Source organism: Mobula hypostoma, chromosome 16 (genome assembly GCF_963921235.1).
Source record: "Mobula hypostoma chromosome 16, sMobHyp1.1, whole genome shotgun sequence".
NCBI classification, from domain to species: domain Eukaryota; kingdom Metazoa; phylum Chordata; class Chondrichthyes; order Myliobatiformes; family Myliobatidae; genus Mobula; species Mobula hypostoma.
In genome coordinates, this window is record NC_086112.1 from 47946764 (window position 1) to 47970592 (window position 23829).

The window sequence follows — 23829 nt, forward strand, 5'->3', positions numbered from 1 at the left end:
CTGGACTCTCTCACGGTGGTGTCTGAAAAGAGGATGCTGTCTAAGTTGCATGCTATCTTGGTCAATGTCTCCCATCCACTACATAATGTACTGGTTGGGCACAGGAGTACATTCAGCCAGAGACTCATTCCACCGAGATGTAGCACAGAGCGTCACAGGAAGTCATTCCTGCCTGTGGCCATCAAACTTTACAACTCCTCCCTTGGAGGGTCAGACACCCTGAGCCAATAGGCTGGTCCTGGACTTATTTCGTAATTTACTGGCATAATTTACATATTACTATTTAACTATTATGGTTCTATTGCTATTTATTATTTATGGTGCAACTGTAACGAAAACCAATTTCCCCCAGGATCAATAAAGTATGACTATGACTATGAATGAAAGTACACTGCCTGAACAGAAGTGTGCCTGGTCAAACAAATTGTGTTACCATTGTGGCAGTGGCTCACTAGATCAATATAAGTTCAAAAGTGGAACTTGCAGAAAATCTAACGAAGTAGGACACATACCATGAGCATGTTGGGCAGACAAGAGTAACTGGAGTGCACAGGGAATAGAAAAGCAAAAAAAAAATCAAGTTGTAGTTTCAAAGAGAGCACTAATCTGAATGCTGCTGATGAAAAATATGATAATGATGAGAGTGACACAGGACTGGCTAGCCTTGAAATTTACAATATGTAAACTAACATGACAGCCAATATGGCTGACATCAGAAGTGAATGGCAAATTAATTAAAAAGGAATCAGACACTGGCTCCTCTGTTTCAGTGATTCCACAAAATGAGATAGAACATTATTTCAAAGATTCTAAGCTGAAGCCTGCAGATATTCGACTAAGAACCTATACTGGAGAAAAGATACCTCCTATAGGAATGATATTGTAACAATGAAATACAACAATCAACAAGACACAGTGGACAAGAACAGGAGGGCCTGCATTGTGGGGTCACGAGTAGCAGAGACAACTACAATTTGATTGGAGATCCATCCACTATTTGCATGCCACATCCCCTGTAATAGAGATAACAGAAATCAAATTAATAAAGGCAATGGATGATGCCACAACTGTCTCCATAGGGTACACCATGAACCATGGCCCAACAGAGGGCAAACAGAGGTTGGTGCCAATCTCTGTACCTCTGATTGGAAAGCATATTGGACCATGGAAGGACCATGCTGTTTGGAGGAATCATGGAAGTGACGAAAGCAGTGACCTGACTACAACAGTTTTTGGAGGCAACATACCTGAGAAAGCAAACAACAGGAATTCTGCAAATGCTGGAAATTCAAGCAACACACATAAAAGTTGCTGGTGAATGCAGCAGGCCAGGCAGCATCTCTAGGAAGAGGTGCAGTCAACGTTTCAGGCCGAGACCCTTCGTCAGGACTGACGAAGGGTCTCGGCCTGAAACGTCGATTGCACCTCTTCCTAGAGATGCTGCCTGGCCTGCTGGGTGCACCAGCAACTTTTATGTGTGTTGATATCTGAGAAAGCTTCTGATACGTTTATCAGGAAGTTACCTTCAAAATGTGGTTCAGAAGAGAGTTCAGGAAAGTTGCAAGCATTCATCTTTAGTGAGTATAAGGAACCAGAATCTACTCTGCATGCATTAAGGTTATTGCATGAACTTCAAGTGGGAGACAAAAAGCTACTTGTAAAAGTAGGTTCAAAGACCAAAGCCTAGCTGGATGAATTGAAGGCCAAAAAGAAAGTAATCAATGGACATACAAAAACAGAGGTTTCATCAGATTGTGTTGTGGATGAGGAAACCAAGAGAAGAGATCAGATGGTAAAAGGAGCAATAGAAGGATTAATGAAAGTATACCCCAGTGAACTAAATGCACCTTCCCAAGATAAAGATACACGTCCAAGAAAGAAGAAAAAGGAAAAGAAAGAGGAGGATGACATAATTGTTGTGGAAATGGATGAGGATAAACCAGACCTAATTTTTCAAAAAAGAAACTCACAAGAGACTAGAAGAAGAAAAACAAAGGCAAAAAAATGAAAGACTAGAATTTGAAAAGGAGACAAGCAAGGGTTGAAGTAGATCCAAAGAGAGAAGCCATGAAAAGGAGAAGAAAGGTATATAGAGCTGTCAGAACTACTACCTGCCATCCCAGAGTCATCACCTACAACCACCACGGAGGAGGACCCTGAACCTGAGATTGCTTCACAGCCACAAATCTCACCTGCCAAGCAGAGGTACCCACCTGCCCCCTTATTAGGATAGACATTATCCCACAAGAGTAAGAAATCCTCTACGGCGATTAAATCTTTAGGCCTGAATGGGACAATTTAAAATTTACTATGCTGTGGATGTCTATACAGTGGTTGTACTATACAGTATACTGTGTATATAGTTGATTTACATTCTATATCGAGTTGGAGTTTATAACTAAGCAGAGAGGAATGTTGTGTATTTAATATTTCAGTAGTATTTGAGTAATATTGTAATTATATTGTTTGATTAAGCATTCTCTTTGTTTAAATAATTCATTATGTTTACATTATGAAATGTGAATTGCACATGTCATGATGCTATCACATGATACTCACACACCTCAAGCCTCACAAAGTAAAACATAAAGTTAGACTCTCGTTCCCAGCTCTATCATTTTCTTGCAATTAGATGTATGTTTTGGTGTTCATTGGCACAGATGGCTATGGAGGCCAGGTCATTGGGTATATTTAAAGTGGAAGTTGATAGCTTCTAGATGTAACCAGGTGACCGATGAGTATCATGTTTTATTGTTACAGTGCACTTATGTATTCACCCTGGTAATGCTAAGATAGCTGCTGTGTCTTTAGGAGAAAACGGTGATGTTATTATGCACGTGTGGAGTAGAAAGAAGAGTTGCAAGGTTCTAGAAAGGATGTCAAATGCTAGTCGTATGGTGAGGAAAGATTTTCGCGCTTCAGGTATGGGCACTGGATAGCGTCATTGTGCAAAGTTCCTTATCGGCCTAGTAGCGTGAACGAGGAGAACTCGTTTCAGGGTCTAGCCTATATGTGTTTGGAAGTTAAGATGGGATGTATCTACTCAGATTTTTGATGTTGTGTATAAGGTACAGGGTTGCTGGGATTCTATTGTTGCTTGTATTTTTTTTAGAATTGCCACTATATTGGTTTAGTATATTTTGTTTTAGTTATTTTCATACTGCATATGTAACAAGGGTGTGGACTGAAATTAGGCTGAGATTATAACAACAGGAAATGTGTTTTTTTTTCAATTCATTGAGTTGTTCTTGTTTTGATACTCTCTTTCTGCATTAAAACATCTTAAAAAGATAAAGGAATTAAAGACCCGATAAAGTATTTGTTGTCCTACATGTGTATTTTTCCCCAAGCTACGAAATTGATTAGTTAGGGTGTCAAATGTTATGAGGAAGAGAAGAGAATGGGGTTGAGAGGGATAATAAATCAGCCATGATGGAATGGTGGAGCAGACTCGATGGGCTGAGTGGCCTAATTCTGCTCCTATGTTTTGTTGTCTTATTATTGCTCTGACTCACCTTTCAGCCTTTCTTGCTGTGATGCTCTATTCAACCCGCAACAAGCTTTCTGACAGAGTGGAACCTACCTACAGCACAAATGTGAAACTGCGCAGAACCCGAAACACATTTACCAAGACTGACCTCCATGTTATTTTGATGTAGTCACTGAAGGATACAAGTCTTGCACTCAAATTTCAGAAAACAAATGCTCTCTACCAGCCCATCTTGCTGTCAAATAACAAAATATTCAAAGGGAGACACAGTCAATACAGATCACGAGTTAGATTTTAGGAATTAATCTTGGCCTACACAGATACTAATGAAGTTCATCATCCAAATGTTTTAGAGGTTAAATACTCCCCCATCAACATCAATCCCATCTTCTTTTATGTAAACTAACAGAACATGTGAGAAAAAAATACTTACCTTCATCATTGATAGTCAGTTGTAGCTTTCTGACCTGATAAATCATTCATATAGTAACAGTATATTGTACTTGTAAATGTATTTGGGAGTTAGCACCAATCATGTCAGCACTGATCTATAAAAATCACAGATCTACTTCTGATTCTGGATATATCTTAATAAAGTGGATGTGGAATGCAGTTGTTTGATTATAATTAAATAGTAAAATTAAGAAAAGGTACATAAATACATAAAGTAAGAGTGAATTATAAAGAAGGATGTAAGTAAGAAAATCAAAATAAATAAGATTAAGTGACTGCTTTATTAGAACATTCCATCTAGTCACAAGGATGACCCTGACCTTCTAGATGCCTGTCATTTTAATTCTCCTACCCATTCTCTTATATTTTGCCTCCTGATAAAGCTTGACAGAGCCTTTAGGGACACCTCAGCTTCTCACTAAGAACATTGCAGCAACACAACCACGAATTCAGGATTTTCAGACAATAGCCATTCCAATGTTATATTTCACTTTCAGTCATTTCCTCTCTCCTGGTGCCTCAGATTTCCTTCATTCCTCCTGCTTACACCTCTTTCAGATTATTCAGTCATTCTTTCAGCCAGCACCATCAGCTGCACACTTTCATCAGTTCAGTAGAACTTCCTTACCTCAACAATCTCAATCAAATTCAAAATTGAAATTCAAATTCAAATTTTATTATCGCTCAACCAAACTGGAATACAGTCAAATGAAATACCATTCCTCTGGAGCCAAGGTGCAAAACATACACAGCACATTCAAAGTAATGAAAAAAAACATAGTCTTGCAAAAAAGAAACAAACATCGTCCAAGACCATGATTCCTGGCAACCTAGCCTGTTATTCCACTGGAGAGCAGCCCAACAGGAGAAGCCAGACATCAACCAGGCATGGACACCACGCTACACCGCCTCCAGCATCTCTCTCAAGACTGCAGCAGCTGGCAAGCTCGCAGCTCGAGGCCTAGTCCTCGCTAGTAGCTCCCACACTGTCTGTCCCACCAACAAACAAGGGGAACAGGCCTACAGCATCTTACATTATCATTGTCCAACGGGGTCTTGCGATCGCGAGAGAAACATCCAGGACAATCACCTTCAGTTTCACTGCCCGCTACCTTTGCGCACCAACTGCAATGCCTTCGAGTAGCAAGCAGCACCGCATCTGCAGCCAGGCCCGCTCCTTTAAACCCAGTCCAGGTCCAGCTCCCGTTCTGACAAGCCAGCCGGCTCCAGTTCCTACACACTGACCGGGGTAGACCTACAGCACCTGAAGCTCTTTGAGCCTAGCACCATCTTGTGATCATAAAAAACACATTTAACAAAGAAAAAAGCACCTTTGGCCCAAGAGGTTGTTGCATTCAAACACGCTGGCATCTTTCTGGAAGGGTAGATATTTGATTCTTCCCACTGTCTGCACATCAAAGACATAGTGATGGACATTTGCCTGGGCCGTAGCTACATCTGTCTCGTTGTTGGCCACATGGAACAGTACTTGTTCCAAGCTTATTCCAGCACACACTCCCAACTTGTTCTCCACGACATTAATCAGTGCATCAGGACTGCCTCCTGCACTCATGCAGAACTCACTAATTCCATCATCTTTGCCATCAACACCCACTATTCCCTCAAATCCATTTGGACTATGCCTGACACTTCTCTTTCCTTTCTGCTATCTCAGTTTCCAACTCAGAAGACAAACTTCTCATTGAAATTTTCTATGAATTCCCTGACTCCTACAACTGCCTCAATTATACCATCTCCCACCCTACGTCTTGTAGGGATGTCATTCCTTTTCCTCCACCTCCACTGCATGTTTTCAAGATATGGCCTACGGCTTCTGAAATGCCCTCCTTCTTCTGTAAACATTATTCCCCTGTATCTAGTTAATGGAGCCCTAAATGAATTTCCTCCATTCCCTGTAAAGCTGCCCCCATTCCCACTCTCCCCAGGCAAAACAGCAACAGAATTCTTTGGTCCTCACCTTCCACGCACCCCCCCCCCACCCTCTGCCACCAACACATCAAACACTGCCATTTCCACAGCTCCAACATGATCCCACCACGAGTCACATCTTCCCATCTCCCATCATTCCTGCTTTCTGCAGGAACCTCTCTCTCTCTCTGTGACTCCCTGATCTGCTCATCCCTCCCCTCCCAGCCCTTCCCATCCCCTGGCGCTTTGCCTTGCGACCAGAGTTGTAACACCTGTCCCTTCAGCTCCAGCCCTTCAAGATGAGGCAGGGGTTCATCTGCAGCTTTTGCAACCTGGTCAATTGCACTCGGTGCTCAAATTGTGGTCTCCAGTGAAACATTGGCTCAGTGACCATTTTACGGAGCACCTGCATTCTGTTCCCAACAGCAATCTCAAGCTTCTATTGCATAGCATCTTAAATCTTTTTCCAAATCCCACACTGACCTACCTTCATTGCAACAGAGGTGCCAAATGCAAAATGGAACAATAACATCTCATATTCTGCTTGGGAAATGGTATGAACATCGGTTTATCCAATTTCAGGTAACCCATATCCTCAATGTTCTCCCACACATCAACTTAGTTTTCTTCTCCCTTCACTCACCATTCCATTCCCCTCCCCATCCAGTTCAATCAGCCTAGCATTCACTTCCTTTCAGGATCTACCAATCATTGATCAGCCTTTGTCCTATTGTACTGCCATATTTCTATTTAGTAATCTTTCCTTTTCCCTAAATCCTGATGCAGAATCTTGAATATAATCTTGAATCTTGAATACCTGAACCATGAATATACACCTCTTCCCTCTACAGATGCAGCTTATCCCAATAAGTTCTTCCAGCATTCTGTTTATTGCTACAGATTTACGCATCTGCAGTCTCTTCGTGTTGACTATTCATTTTCTCCTAGACTCAATACTTGCATCTGCTCTCCCTGCTTTCCTGTCCCTTCTACTTAATTTGGAACTTAAAACTTGTTTCATTTTTAAGTCTTCCCACTTTTAATAAAAGATCATCAGTGTGATCTTGACACTATTTCTCACTCCACAGATGTTGCCTGATTGTTGAGTACCTCCAGCATTTTCTGCTTTTATTACCAATAAAAGTAAGTCTTCAGAAATATGTAATTGGCTGTAAATATCTTCAGAATTACAGTACCTTTATCGCTGCTCTGAAAGTATACTGGGGAGAAACTTAAATTTGTGAGATAACATAATATTGATAAAAGTGAGTTGTGAGCCTATTTACATCACTCGTGACTGCTATTTACTTGGATGTAAGTAAAATGAGGGTATGAAGAGGTTAACTGGTTACAATATCATATAAAGACAAAAAGTACACCATAAAAAGCTGGAACTTTCCAAGATGTAACATTCTGCTTTGACAAAAACGAAACTGATGGAGACTTCAAATATTGGGAAAATCAGGAGGCGAGCAATATAGGTGACAAATTTGATCTCACCAGTTTCACATCAGGAATTGAAACTTTTTAAAAAAGTGAATATTTTGAGCAACACAAACAAAATGCTGGAGGAACTCAACAGGTCAGGCAGCATTGATGGAGAGGAATAAACAATTGACATTTTGGCTGAGACCCTTCCTCGGGACTGGAAGAGAAGGGGACAGGTGCTGGATTAAGAAAGAAAGTGAGGAGTGTGGGAGGAGTACAAGCTGGCAGGTAATAGGTGAGAGCGGGTGAGGGATAAGGTGAGTGGGTAGGGGAGGAGGGTGAAATAAGAAGCAAGGAAGTGATATGTGGAAAGGGTAAAAGGCTGATGAAGAAGGAATCCGATAGGAGAGGACAGTGGACCATGGAAGTAAGCGAAGAAGAAGGGACACCGGGGGAGGTGACAGGCAGGTGACGAGAAGAAAAGGGTTGAGGGGGAATTAGGACATTAAATGGAAAAAGAGAGAAGGGGGAGAAAGGAGAAATTATTGGAAGTTAGAAAAGTTGATGCTCATATCATCAGGTGGGAAGCTAACCAGAATATGAGATGTTCCCTTCCAACCTGAGTATGGCCTGATTGTGGCAGCAGAGAAGACCATTGATTGACAGGTCAGAAGAAGAATGGGAATTGGGATTGAAATGGGTGGACATCAGGAAGTCCTGCCTTTAGTAACGAACAGAGCGAAGGTGCTCGGTGAAACAGTCCCTCAATACATGTCGAGTCTCGTTGACGTAGGGGAGACCGCACCGGAAGCACTGACTACAGTAGATGACTCTGACAGACTTGCAGGTGAAGTGTTGCCTCATTTGGAAGGACTGTTTAGGTCTCTGAATGATGGTGAGGAAAGAGGTGTGAGGGCAAGTGTAGCACTTGTCCAGCTTGCAGGGATAAGTACCAGGAGGGATTCAGTGGGCAGGGATGAGAGGACAAGGAAATTGTGTAAATTGCAACCTCTAATGAAAGTGGAGAGTGGTGGGGGAGGTGAGAAAAAGATGTGCTTAATGGTAGGTTCCTGTTGTAGATGGTGGAAGTTATGGAGATGTGTTAGATATGGAAGCTTGTGAGGTGGTAGCTGAGGACAAGGGGAACCCTATTCCACAGAACATAGAATACTACAGCACAGTACAGGCCCTTCGGCCCAGAATGTTGTGCCAACCCTCAAACCCTGCCTCCCATATAAGCCCCCACCTTAGATTCCTCCATATACCTGTCTAGTAGTCTCTTAAACTTCACTAGTGTATCTGCCTCCACCATTGACTCAGGCAGTGCATTCCACGCACCAACCACTCTCTGAGTAAAAAACCTTCCTCTAATATCCCCCTTGAACTTCCCACCCCTTACCTTAAAGCCATATCCTCTTGTATTGAGCAGTGGTGCCCTGGGGAAGAGGCGCTGACTATCCACTCTATCTATTCCTCTTATTATCTTGTACACCTCTATCATGTCTCCTCTCATCCTCCTTCTCTCCAAAGAGTAAAGCCCTAGCTCCCTTAATCCCTGTATTGGCAGTGGGAAAATGAGGTTAGGGAAGATGTGTGGAAAATGGAAAAGATGCAGGCGAGGGCAGCATCAATGGTGGTAAAAGAAAAATTCCATTCTTTGGTAAAGGAAGACATCTCAGACGTTCGAGAAATATAAGCTTCATCTTGAGAACAGATCTACAAAATCTGTCATATTTATATAAATAATTTGCTTTGTTGCACAGAGAAATAAATTAATAGGATCTTAAAGTTTGGCAGCCATCTCATATGATTTTTATTTACAGTTGAACGTCAATTAGCTCATCAGATGTTAGAGAACAGATGTCTTCAGATACTAGATTTGCCACATTGTAAAAAATGCTGTTGCTATATTACTTTTGCCATCAATGCGACAGTGTGCATTGTCCACAAAATGGCTCACCCTGAAATGCACTGCCTAAGGGGAAGTTAGAAGCAGTCGCACTCAGAACATGTAAGTGACTGAAACAAGCACTTGAATCTGCCAAAGTTATGGACTAAGTGTTTGTAAATGGGATTGGAAAAGATGGGTTGATGATTATCAGAATTAACATAATGGACCAAAGGGCTTGTTTCTACGCTGTATAACTCAATGAAAATGCACTGAAGTTACTCAGAGAAGCTACATTTTCTAACCCCTACCAGCAAGAAGAACAGGGCCAACAGATACATAGGAACAGCACCCCACGGATGTGCCTGTCCCAGTCACACCCCAACCTGACTTGGAAATAAACTCAATGCCTCCTGTTCCTAATAAAGTGGCCACTAAGGGTATGTTCACGATCTTTCTGAAATATTCAAACCAACCCATCTGGCACCAAAAATCATTCCACAGTCAAAGTCACTTAGATTACTTTTCTTCCACATTTTGATGTTTGGACAACAACTGAACTTCTTGACCACGTATGCATGCTTTTATGTGTTGCATTGCTGGTACGTTATTGGCTGATTAGATATTTGCACTCACAAGTGTATGGATGTACATAATAAAGTGGCATAACTGAGTGTACATCACTGGTTCTTCATCATCATTGAGTCCACATCAGGGTTTCCCGACCTTTTTTATGCCATGGACTTCTCTCAGTAACCGAGGTGCCCAAGGACCTCAGATTGGGAACACCTGCTCTAAATACTGGAATTCCCTCCCAGTTGTACTATGAGAGTAAAAACATCAGAAGAACTGCAACACATCAAAAAGCAAGTCACTACTATTTTCTCAAGGACATTTAGAGATGCACAATAATTGTTTGCCTTGGCAGCAATGCCCGGAGCCCAGAAAATGCTTTTTAAAATGCAGTAATAGCTGTCATTACAGATAACCACAAATGACCCGTCCTACTGTTAACCATATAGTTCTTTTTCCTAATCCTATCCCTCAGATTTTGAATTCTGAATCATTGCACTATGGAATAGCACATTTTATGAAATTGCATATTGGTGTATATATTTGGGTGAAGCAATACAGGTGGACATGCTTCAGATTATTACTATGCAAACGCATGTTATAGTGCCTATTAATAAAGTTCCACTAATCATAACACCATAAGGTTTACTGCGCCTATTCCATTTCTTTGAAAGATTTCTCTTATTTAAGTCAACACGTCAGCTTTTCCTTCATGCCTGCAAATGAGTCCCCGTAAACACATTAAAAGACAAAATAAAATTTGGAAATCTGCAGTAAAAACAAAAAATGCTGGAGTCCTGCAGCAGATCTGACAGAATCTGTGGACAAATAAACTTCCATTAAAATTGGGAAATATGAGAAAACTTTGGAGAAACTAAATGTAGGGGAAATGCTTTGCAGTAGGTCTCCATTTATCTAACCTCTCTATCAATGACCTACTACAATATCTCTGTTGTAGAGCTTACAAAAGAAGATGATGAATTCCTGTGCACATCTGAATTTGAGGACTTTGAGAATTTATCCTAATTATTGAAGTCAAAGGTATGATACCAAGGTGATCCACAATAGAACCAATTTCTATGAACGCCATTGTCAAACGAGAGTATGTCAGTGCCCCAACACTTCTCTCAATCTTTCTTGCCACAAGTTTGCACTTCACATCAAGCAAACATCCCTTGGAGTTGATCTCCAGGACTAACAAGAAACTGTTCAGCCAATAGAAGTTACAATGTTTCTCTGGAACTAAGGTCATCTAAAATTCAGTACTGAAAGCACAAAATGCAATGATACCTGCACTTACTTGTGACCAAGTTCCAAGACAACAGTGACTCGTTCATTAAAGCATACAAGAGAATAGCTTTTATTCTCAAAATCTTGAAAATCAAAATTCTCTACCAGCCTGCCTCCATTGTACCATACAGCATTGGGAGCCACCTCTCTACAAAGACAGACATCAATAATGAAATTCAACACCATCTTCAGTCTGCCAGCAATGCCTTTGGTTAATTGAGGAAAAGTATTTGAAGATCAGGACCAGGCACTACTTATAATCTGCAAGCAGCAGTAATGCCTGCTTTTCTATATGCTTCTGAGACTCAGACTACCTATAGCAGGCAGCTTAAGGCACTGGAAAAAATAATATTATTGATGACTCCTCAGCTTTCTCCATATGCACCAGAAGGACAGGTTGTACAATGTCATCACCCTCTCACAGGTCAAAATCCCTAGACTCGAGACCCTACTCTATCAACTACGTTAAGCAGACCACATTTATTTCATGTTCAAGTCTAGATTCATGAAATAAATATTATCAGCCCAAGCTTTGTCATGGGAAGTGATCATCACAGGTAGAAAACAACTCAAAGAAGTATGCAAAGCTTCCTTCCAGTGCAACATCACATGTCTCCTGGGAACCACTGGTCCGTGACTGTTCAAAGTCAAGGAGCAGCAATTGGAATGGTATTGAGAAACTGGACGCCACAGATCAGAAGGATTCAGAAGCCCTGAACATGAAGCAAAAGAAACAAACTACCCACCCGCCCATCTCGCCAGCCATTTCCTGCCCCTCTCTGGAAGAGTCTGCCATTCCTGCATTGGCCTTATTAACCATCTGAAAAACCAGAGATGAAGCAAGTCTCTCTCAAACCTAAAGGAATGCCTATGAAGAACAACGAGAACCAGTGACTCCATGTAGCTTAGTGAAGCTTGGTAAACAGTACCACATCTTCTAAATAGGCAAGTTGTTGTCCTCAAGTCTTCATATCAAATTCATATATTTTAGATAACCATCACTTCCTGTCTGAGTCAGAACTTGGCTAGTTCAGAAGTAAGGTTATGCAGCTATACTGTGGAAAACATTTGTAATGAGGCAGTAAGCTAACTGCGCAAATAAAGATGGATAGGAATATCATAATGTCTATCATAAAATAGAGAAGCAAAGTTAGGCCATTCAACTCATTGCCCCATTCTCCCGCCTTCTTGCAGTAATCATCACCAATCAAAAAGCTGAGTCTTGTGGAGACCTAATTGCCCAGAGACATAATTTCAGGAACAATGCTGAGAATTTAACATTCAGGAATAAAGTAACGGACGCTTAAGGAGGCAATTCAGAATACACATCAAAAATGTATCCTAGTTAGGAGAAATATTCTGCAAAGGAAATAACCATAACTAATGGAGAAGTTAAAAAGCATATTAAGTTACAAGAGTAAACAGGTAAGGAAACAAATGTGCAGAATTGATGCGAAGACTGGAAGGGATTCAGAGTCCATTCAGGTATAAACAGATAATAGAGAGAAAATAAACTTTGAGTGAAAACTGGCAAAGAATATTCAAAAATAAGACAGTAAGAGTTTATTTAAGTATTTAGAAATGCAGAGGGCCGAATAGATTGACACCTCAGCGAATGAGGCTAGGAGAATAGTTGCAGAGAACAAGAAAATGGCAGATGAATTAAACTGTCGAAGATACTGTGGGCATTGTATTAATTCTGTATAATGCTGGGGTGGAACTAAATACCGTCGTAATCACTATGCAATTGGTATTAGGCAAAACATTAATTGGGCTACAGGCTGATAAACTCTATGAGCCAAATAGGTTCTATCCAAAAATCCTAAATGAAGCGAGCACCAGAACTATAGAAGCGTAAGTTATAGTCTTCCAAAAATGTAGATTCTGGAAAAGTATCAAATGATTGTGACAGCCTAGTCAAAAAGCAACATGGGGGCAAAATACAAATATCTCGATCAATAAGCCTAGTAGTATCTATTGTTGAAAAATGTTAAAATCAATTATTAAGGAATTAAAGAAGTAATAGCAATACATTTGGAAAATTATAATTTAATTATGGTGCATACTTCTCCTGCTCTTTATGGACCACGGCTCCTCATGGATGCATAGTTTTGATATGCATAGATCTATTTTGATACCATCCCATTTTAATATATTTGTAGTGGCATACAACATAATGAAGGCTGTACTCAATGTGAAGAAAGGACTTTGTCTCCACAAGGATTGTATGGTGGTTATTGCAGCCAGTGTAATCATAGATTGATGCATTTGACATAAGTAGATTGGTAAGCAAAATATCAAATAGGTATTATCTCTTGAACAATACTTATGACCCAGTCTAACATTTGTGCCCTTCATAGACAGAGGAATATGGAACTTGTCCAGATCCATTAGATGCCTGGATGGCAATAATGGAATGAATCCATTATTTCAATGACTTCCTGGAGAATGAAGCCTTGAGGATTTGTAAGCTTTCAGCGCCATTAACTTGTACATCACTGTGTTTTTACTAATACTTATCAGGAATAGAAGTCTTTTTCCCAGTTTTGATAAAAGCTCTCAGCACCAAAAGGACTCTATTTCTCTTTCCACTGACGCTTCCTTGCCTGCTGAGTTGTTTTCAGCAGTTTTATTTTTTATTTCGGGCTCCAGCATCTGTTTTTTTTATTTTATAAATATTCCCATTTCTGTCTGCAAAGGCTTATATTTTTCTTCACTAATCCATTTTTTACTTTAAAATTTTCTGAGAGTGTTACAATCCATTTTTAAGGTCCTTGCAAATTGAGTCTAATAGTTTTCCTGTCAATCAAACTCTTGGTCCTTTTTTGCTGAATTCTAAACTACTCAAATCCTAAAGTTAGCCGCTTTATCAGGCAACTTCATATGCCTCCATCTTGGATCGAATACTTTTCTTAGCTACTATCATAAGCCATGTATTCAGTGGATCAACAGGGAAATTAGCAAGGAGCTTGTATCAGGCACTGTAGAGCTGAAACATATTTATACTAACAGATTAAGGATAGTGATAAACAAACAATAAGGAATTACTACATTTCAAAGCACTATTAATCTATGAGAAGGGGTTGACCTCAGCTCACAAATGTACCAGAGCCCCACAAAATCTGAGAACATAACAGGATATTTTTAAAAACATGTTGATTGCTTCCAGCAGCTACAATTACAATAATCTTACTTGCTGTTAACAATTAGACATATTGGAAAATATGTTGTCATACCTGAGCAGATCAGTCAAAGGAAAACAACCATAAAATAACATAATTTATCCACATAGGACATCATTAGCAAAGGAACAGCGAACCCATCTGTTCTGGACAAACACATATTCAAATTTTTGTAGAAAAGATACAAAACTTTAAATTGATGGTGAATGGAAAGAAATATTTTATTTTAATTTTATAAGCACTGTTATTTTCAGACAATTATTCCAAAATTGTTAATCAAGTTTTTTATCTTTCATTGTAAATTTGATGAATATATAATTACACATTTTTATAAATTATTTCATTAAATAATAGCTAAATAACCTGCCTGGAACTTCAGAATAAATTGGTAAAGCTAGTAAAGACTGATATTAATCCTCCATTTTCAAACAAGAGCTCTGTGCCTGCATAGAGTTAAATTGTGAGGCAGGAATGGTCAGACAATCATAAAATCAAATTGTTTTATTTAATCTTTATGATCAGAGCAGAGAATGAGAGAGAACAGAAAAAAATGCTCCAAAGTGATGTTTGGCAGCCAGTGAAAAATACTTAAAGAAAATAAATCACTGGAAGAACTCAACCAGTCAACCAGTGTTTGTGGAAAGAGAAACCAGTTAAATATTTCTGTCAGTTACCCTTATAACTGGGAGAAACAAACACAAAAATGTTGCAGTAGTGTGTAGGAAATAGAGGAACTCCATCCACAGTGGTAGACAGGAAACCATATGTCAGGAAGAAGGAGGATATTTCAGAGGTACCAAAGCAGAAGGCTTCATCATTGCAAAATTTTCCTTTTAGTTTTTTGTATATACAGTGTATATATTGCTCCAAAGAACTCCTACAGTGAAGTCCTACCATGGAATTGGACTGGATTAGATTGACCTCCAACAACGATAATCATCTTCCTTTTATAAGATTTGATCAATGATTGGATTGTTTTCCCATTATGGTGATTGACCTGAAGGGGCAGTAGAGATGGGGCCTCGCATAACTCCTAATAAATATTTAAGTGAGCATTTGAAGTACCATGGCATCAAGAATCAAGTAAAAGAAAATGGAATTAGTATAGATGGGCACTTGATGGCTGGCATGGGTTTGGTGGGCCACACAGTCTGCTTCTGGGCTGTATGATTATATAATCCACAGTCCAATTGCAATGAACTTCCTCGGTTTGTTCTCAAAAAAGTGTTTTCTATCTGTTTCACCTATTTCCCATATTTTAGCAGAAAAGATGGGAATCTGGAATGCCCAAAATTCATTGTTAATAAAGTCATAGAGTCATAGAGCACGACAGCACAGAAATAGGCCCTTTGGGTTGCCAAGTCCACGCTGACCTGGTTTTCTGCCTATTGCTTTCTACCCACATATGGGATTTATTAGATAAATAATATATCTAATTAAAAAACAATTTCTATATCCAGGTATGAAAACCATTCACACTTGGGCTGGTAAACTACAAGTCACTTTTGTGCCATATATGTTTTAACCAATGGCTGCCTGGAACAAGCTAAAGGGTCACCATGTCCCCTTTACATTCAACAACTTTCCTGTAGCCGCATTCCGATGCTATGAACTGCTATAGTAACCCGCTTTATAGAACTGGCCAAGGAAATACTACAACTGCAACAAGGGGTTGGTATTCTGTGATGAATGCTCACCTCCTGTTGCCCTCAATTTTTTTCCACTATCTACAGGCATAAATCAGGAATTTAGTAAGAATACTCTCTTCTTGCCTGTAGGAATGCATTTCCAACTTTCAAGAAACCTCAGCCAACCAAGACATTGCAACCAGTCTGACTGATTCCTCATCCATGGCCCTATGCATTCATTCCCCCCAACACCAATGAATCATGGCTGTAGTATATGCAGCCGACAAAACACATTACAGCAATTCATTAAGACTTCTCAACACTACTCAAACCTATGACATCTACCATCTATAAGTTCCATTCCAGGAGAGCCTATTTTCTAGGTTAAATTCCAGGAATTCCCTAATCACCTTCTTACAGTCATTAAATTTTAACCTTGCCTGTGAGGTCTACATCCATGAAAGGATAAACAAAAATCACTTTTCAGTAGCATCCTAGGAGCTTTATAAATTTTAATCTGAACTAGCAGGCACAGTGATGAATTGGGCGTTTGTTTTACTTTCTTTGTTTTATTTCCAAAAATATGCACTTTCTGTGCCTTTAAGGTGATTTTTAAAAACATTCAACTGTCTGATGTTGGTTATGGAAAAATATAATGAATGACAATTGAGGGAGACCAGGGAAAATTAGTGGTGTGCCAATCTTTATGGAAGGCCAGGAGAAATTTGGCAAAGAATCTTAATGATCCCATTCTGCCAGCTGACACACATCTCTTCACTTCAGTATTATGTTATTGGGCAAGGTTGTCCATTACACTTCTGTAAGAAAAATAGCTTGAGATGTCTTATGAGACTCGTAGACAATTGATATAAATAAGAAATCATTTCTTCCTTCACAGAATATGGATGTTACCAGCAAGATCAGCATTGAATGCCTTTGAAAGAGAGTTTTTAATCTGCCTTTTTTTTTAATCCCCTGCATTTCATATGCAAAGGTATCGTGGTTAGGTAGATGAGTTGTCTAATTTTAAAATTGTGACAATTAAAGATGGGTTTAGTTTATCTTGGAAGGAATCTTGGTGGTGAACCTATGGTCTTTGTCATTCTATATAGTGCATGTTACAGCTTTGGAAGGTATGATTTTAAAAACTTAGCACCTTGTTAAACTATATCTTGTGGATAGTACACTCTATCAGAATCAGAATCAGATTTAATATCACTGACATATGCCATGCAATGTGTTCTTTTGCAGCAGCAGCATATTGGCATACATAATAAAAATATTTATAAATTACAATAAGAAATATATATATTTAAAAAGAAATTAAATAAGTAATGCAAAAAGAGAACAATAAAAGAAAAAAATAGGTAGTGTACATTCAAAAATCTGGTGGCACTGGGGAAGAAACTGTTCTTAAAAAATTGAGTGTGTGCATTTAGGCTCCTGTACCTCCTCCTTGATGGTAGCAATGAGAAGAGAGCAATGGGTGATGGGTCCTTAATGATAGATGCCACCTTTTTGAGACACTACAGACCTTGTATGCTTAAGGTGGGCAGAGTGATTATTTAGGATAGTGCATATGGTCCAGTAAAGGAAGGTTTGCTTTGTTCAGAATGGTGTTAAGCTTTTGTATGTTGTGAAAGCTGCCCAACTCCATAACATACTTGATTAGTGTTTCTTAAGTGATAGAGAGAATAGAGAATGAGGAAATGAGATGCTTGTCACAAATTACCCAGCCTTTGTCCTCCTCTCGTAGCCACAGTATTTATACTGCACGTCCTGTTAAATTTCTGGTCAGTGGCAAACCCCCAGGGTGTTGATGATGGACGATTCAAAGGGGCCAAAGCCACTGAGCGTTAAAAAGGAGAACGAGAGGACGGTTTTGGAGATGGTCATTGCCTGGTGGTAATTCAGCAGTGTGAACACTATTTGCTGATTAACACTTGTAGCTTTAATATTGTTCAGCTCTTGCCACTCTGAGTCACGGCTAGTTCCTTCTTCGGAGGAGTTATGAATGGAAGTGAGCACTGTATAATGATCTCCAAACATCCTCACTGATGACCTTACTTGAAATAATCCCCAGTATCAAACTGTTGCTCAATTTGTATGAAACCAGGCTCTGGAAACATTAGAATGTAATTTTCAAATACATTCCTTTCACTTCTTCCATTTCTTTTTAAAATTTATGATCATAGAAAATCCATTATAATCTAAATACTTAACATAAGCTTAACATAATACTGGGAAGGTTTGTACTTGTATTAAAAAAGGTTGTTTATTTCATTGATGCATGAAGTGAGGAGTGAACATGAGGCACTAATTAAAAAATGCTGCAAGCAAGATACACATTTGTTCAATACACAGCCATTAAGAATAGCAGTAATGTTTCATCACAGTACATGCATTGTATGTACATTCATTGCTTCCTTCACATGAACAGCAGCCTGAAAGATGTTTTTTAATGATAAAGGGAATGACATTGGTGTCTCTAACTGCTTCACTTTTCATGGTTCAAATTTAAATAGAAGAATCTTTAGGGAAGTTGTCCTAACAAGAGCACTTCAACATATAAAGGGTTTATCACAAAGGCTACTGAATAAGCATTTAATCTGAAATAATATCATAATTCTCAGATTGTTGCACATCCCTGTTCTTACATCCTTTACACTGGTGTCACTAAAATGTAGTTAAAGCCAAAGTATGATGCTCAGTATAACATTTTTTTTCCCTGATACTTTACACATTAAAATTCAGAATGTATACTTTGAAGTGTATATCTCATCCTGGAATAAGTCAAGCTGCAGCTAGTTTTATTCTTTTTTAATGAATTGCATATTCTGCTCAGTGACATTTAATTGCGTTAAAATACGTCTTTCAACGTAATCTGATTTAAGAACCACCATTTTGAACAGTAGAAAAAAAGAAAAATGAGAATCTCCATCAGTTAATGGAAGGTAGATTTTTTTAATATATTAGTGAGAGAGGAGGGTGTTTACAAACATTAATGTTTATAAAAGAAAAAATTCCCCAGGCACACCGACTTTGTAATGCTCTTGATCATTGTGGATGAAATCTTTTTCATCAGGATGCTGGTTTTCTTAAGTATTTTGGTTGCAGGACCTTATATAAAGCTCCATTAAAAATAATATCCTCCTTAATTTATCATACATAACAATTATTATTAAGTGTTCCTGCAAATCTATGGCACTATTTTGTGTGGTCAGTCTTAAAAGTGCACAGTTTTTAGCTGCACAGTTATTTTCTGGACCAGGTGCAAGAAGATGCTTGAGAATCATATCTGAAAATTGTCTTATGTATATCACTCTAAATAATATTTTGAAATCCCTTCATACATAGTAATTTTCACATCTTCCACATTATTGCTATTCATAAAAACTGATTACATTATCTGAACAGGTTCCTTCAAGTTGATAATATAAAGTCATTTACTTCAAGTTCAACTATATTCTGGCAGCAAGTACTGCGACAGCCATTTCCATTATATTCACTTCTTGGTATAAATAATTTTTATTATTGTGCCCATTATAGAGCACCAAGATTCCAACATGGGAAAAATATTTGCATCTGCAATAAGCCCTCGATCACACAATTATACTGCCAATAACCCTTTCATGAGAATTTATAGTATAGCACTGAAACAAGCATACAAGCATGCTGTCGTATTTTTGCTGTTGTTTTGATATTAATAATTCTTTTTCTCATTTACATAATAGTATTAATTCAAACTGACTCTTAGTCCAGGATTCAGTCTTTTGATATCTCAACTCAAAATCAAAACCAGCTCCGTGACCAAGAATAGCTTCTGAGACGTACTGAAGTAGATTAATACTCAAGACTGACTGTAACACTGTATAAGATCTTTACATATTCAAACCAGTTTCAGATGTTATTTTACGACAGCCACCAAAAAATATTATTTCAAACATACGACATTAGGAAACAAAGTATATAATCTTTATTTGCAATGATATAGTTTATCTTGAAAGAATCTTTGCAATATATAGAAGCAGGAAGTATGCAAGGCAAGTTTTTAAACATACATGCTCTTGACGTTGAACCAACTAAACAGGATACATAATTTAATGTGTATATTTCCTATGGATCAGCTTAAAGCCTACGTGGTGATAGGATGGGTTAATGGTCTGTATTGTAAATTTCATGGCTTCAAGGTTTTCAGATAAGAGTATAAGACTTTAAATAACCAACCTTTACAATGTACGTCACACCAGGTCCCAGGATTTTCTCATTAGAGTGCAGCCACCCTCGTGAGGGTTTATTAACAAAGCCTCCACTGTGATTCCAATCCTCTCCACACAGGTGAATATCTTCCACCTTGGTCCTCTTGTCGGTGTTCATCTTGTTCAAGTCCTGCTGGGAATATGGAGTGGAGGAGACAGGGCTACACGTGTCCACTGCTGTTGAAACTGAGCTAGGGGTGCTTGAACTGCCTTGCTGTTTCGAAGAGGCAAGGTCTTTCATTGCAGAAGACAGGTTTTTGATGCCCAACAGGCTGCCTGTGCTGGCAAATTTCAAATGGGACACCTTCTGGATGAAGTTGCAGAGGGTCGTGGGCCCATCTTCCTGGTCCTTGCGGAGCGCCTCTGGTGGGTCTGGGTACGAGGATGCAGCAGATGTCGTCGTCGTCGTCGTAGCAGTCGAGCCCTTACCGTTCATTGATAAGTTGTGTATAAGATCATCGAATGATGTCACCGAATCATTCCTGAAACGATTATACTTTGCACGGTGAAGCATGCCCTTCTATCAGATTTTCTGTACAAGTACATCCAGATCTGACGCAAACTTAGAATGCATTTGTTCTACCATAGCAGAGCTCTCATAGTGCCAATAGCAAACCGATAAAGCCAGGTAGATAAATACACACAGAAATAAATGTGGCTCCTGAGTACAGAGGTAGGGCCTGGCGTAGTAGTACTTTGCTAAGACAGAGATCACCGTCCTGCTTGGAGCTGCCAAGCTGCTCGCAGCAAAAGCATGACTCACACAAATGAGAAGACCCTTTTCAACAAAAGGCTCACTGAACACTGCAAATCACTTCCTGTTGCAAAACCATCCACCCACTTACAGCACACTAGAACCAATCAATTTTCAAATTTCCCATTCCCATTTTGATAGAAAGGCATTTTCATCCAAAGCCGTGGAATTTTTCTTTTCCAGAAAGTAAACTGCTCTAATCATCAGGAATTTCACCTTCAGCAACATTATTCCTACTTATATATATTACTGTGCTGGAACATTCGATCATTTAAACTCAGCAAGCTATACACCCTTCCCTTTCTGAATACAGCTGTTATATAGCTTTTCAAAAATCCCTGTAACTGTCTGTGCAGATTAGACAATACATTAAACCACATAAAACCATCTAATCTTATTCATAACAAAGTCTCAACCCTGCATTTGAATGGTAAAGTAACTGAGAAAAACAGCTTAACTTTCACCGAATTAGATATGTAATAATGACATTAATTCACATGCATCTGCTCTAATTTAGATAATTCTAGTTCATCGATTTCAATTTCAAAACTGAGCATAGAAAGGTAAACCAAATTACACCACTGAGCATTTTCACACTTTCTTCATTTAATTATGTTTCTAGAAAATAAAATTGTCAAAATACTGTAAAACTGAGACACAGTGACGGCAGCTTCAGCATTCTTCCTATAATGTAGTTTATTCCAGTAAAATGAATTGAACTGTTCTGCCTTCCTGATCTATAAAACAGCATTAAATAGTGCTTTTCATTTTTACCCACCATTTTAGTGATGTTCCTCCTCCTCTGCAGAGAAACACCATTATTAAGGAGCATAATGTAAATCTCATTCATAATCTCTGCTGCATTAATTTTTCAACATTTTAACACAGCTTCCAAGCATCCCGTTCAGAAAAAAAAATCAGGTTTTAATACAACATCATCTCATTCAGCATATACAAAAAAAACAGGATTTTTTTATCCAATGGGAAAGTGATATTTCAAATCATTTATATTTATTTGAATGAAATGGTAAGGGCGCATACCAATAATTCTGTGAATGAAATAAGGCCCTGCTGCATCTGCCAAACAATCCCTTGGGTGCTAATGGCTTTATCCAATGAGAAAGAACTTGGATGACTCATTCAGGATAGGATTTCTGAATAGTGGATTCTTCCATTTCCCTGACAGGTATGTTTCTTTCATCTGTGTTAGATAACTAATTACTGCAATTCAATAGAAAGGGCTTTGAATTTATTTTTTTAAAAACACTCATTAAAAATTATTGTAGTGGGATGCTGATGCTAATTTAATTAAAGCAGTTTTCTTCACATATATTTTTATCTGACCCCCTGGAAGATGCATTCAACTGGTTCATTCACATCAGCAAAGTGGATAGATACCATTCTGTTCATTTTTTCTGTGATTTGAATACTAATTATTTTATTCAAAATATCAGACTGCTGCAGATTATGATATGGAAAAGTATTTTTGAGTACATTTCTGAGATGCAACCCACATAAAAGGTTTTTGCCTCTCTATAGCATTTATACATTAATTAAATACAAGAATAGCATCTCCATTTATTTATTATATAAAGTAAAGCCTTAAGTGGAATGTTTAGATGTCACATAAAATATTAAACAAAACATTTTGTGTATTTAAGATACTGAATAAATGTTCAAGTGTATGTGATATATCCAATATAGTGGGAAATATATAAAATTACTTATTTTGCCACAACTTAGAGAGTAATTGTTTTAATTTATTTTAAGATAATAAAATAAACACATAATGCATGCAATTCATAATCAAAGGACATATAAAGCATTTAAACCCTTTTGAAATATATTTTATTACAGCTGTTAACCACATTTCTATTGTTCGAATGAAGCTCGTCTGAATCTTCAGGTTAATAAGGTACAATGACAAGTTACCAAATTTGTCTTTTAATGTTACCAAATTAATCTTTTATTGTCCATTTTAAAATTCATACATTGTGGTCAGAGATATTGTAATCCTAAATTGAATTGAATTCAGATCAAGGAGAAAATATTTGTATGTGCCACATTTTTGATATCTCTGATAATACCTTCACAAATTTCGTATAATTCATAATAAAATGACCTACTTGCAGCAAAGGTAATTTAGTGCAAAATGGGTTAATCAGAACTCTTACAAATTCTTGTTGCGGTGTAATTATTTCTTAAGATAAATAATTAAAACTGCAGGGAGAGCAAATACACAGGAAGCTGCACAGATTGCTTGCATGTAGGTGTTAAGGGCATTCATTTTTATCCAACCACTGAACAAAGAGAATCCTGTCCTGCAATTTCACTCATTCACTGTTGCGTGATTCGCACCACAATGTGGACTGCAGCAACCAGGTCGAGTGCAGCACAGAAAATTGCCCTCATTACCATTAAAGCAAGAATTGTCAAATGAAAATACGCGAGCTTAGTCATAAAACTCGGGTAAAGATAATTTCACTCAATCATTCATGGTAACTTCCTTACAAATGCTGTTAACATTCAAATCTTAATATAGCATGTGTGTCCAACTAGATTGCTGATTTTTTTCTCTATCCAATCCATTGATAAATCAGTACCTACTGTATAATGTTCCTGCAACAAGAATGGAATGGCAAAGAAAGAGAGAGATCAGAAGTGATGAGAATATTGAGGACATGACTGTGTTGGCATGCTGGGACTAAATTTCAGGGTTAACCACTGCATCTAAGGAAAAGGTATCAAACTGGAGGCCAAGTGACAATCATTCTCAGATTAGTTACACTGGAAATTACAGTATTTACTACAAAATAAATAGGATGGTGGTGTGCTCAGATGCAGCGGCTTCTATGCGGCTGATCAAGGGCATTATTGTCTTTTTTAAGCATATTTTTAGGAGTGCAAAACCCTCCTGGACGTTATGAACTTAAATTACTGCAGGATGACCCCATC

General features: G+C 38.4%; 1 protein-coding gene across 1 annotated transcript in view; it reads right to left on the minus strand.

Annotated features, from left to right (window-relative positions):
• Positions 1-20962, minus strand: part of LOC134357385 (SHC-transforming protein 3-like) — a 157244-nt gene extending 136282 nt beyond the window's left edge. Inside the window, exon 1 of the mRNA XM_063068903.1 lies at positions 20089-20962. Within this exon, the coding sequence (XP_062924973.1) occupies positions 20089-20634 (546 nt within the window). The 5' untranslated portion in view covers positions 20635-20962. The remainder of the gene's footprint in view (positions 1-20088) is intronic.
• Positions 20963-23829: the final 2867 nt, after the last annotated feature.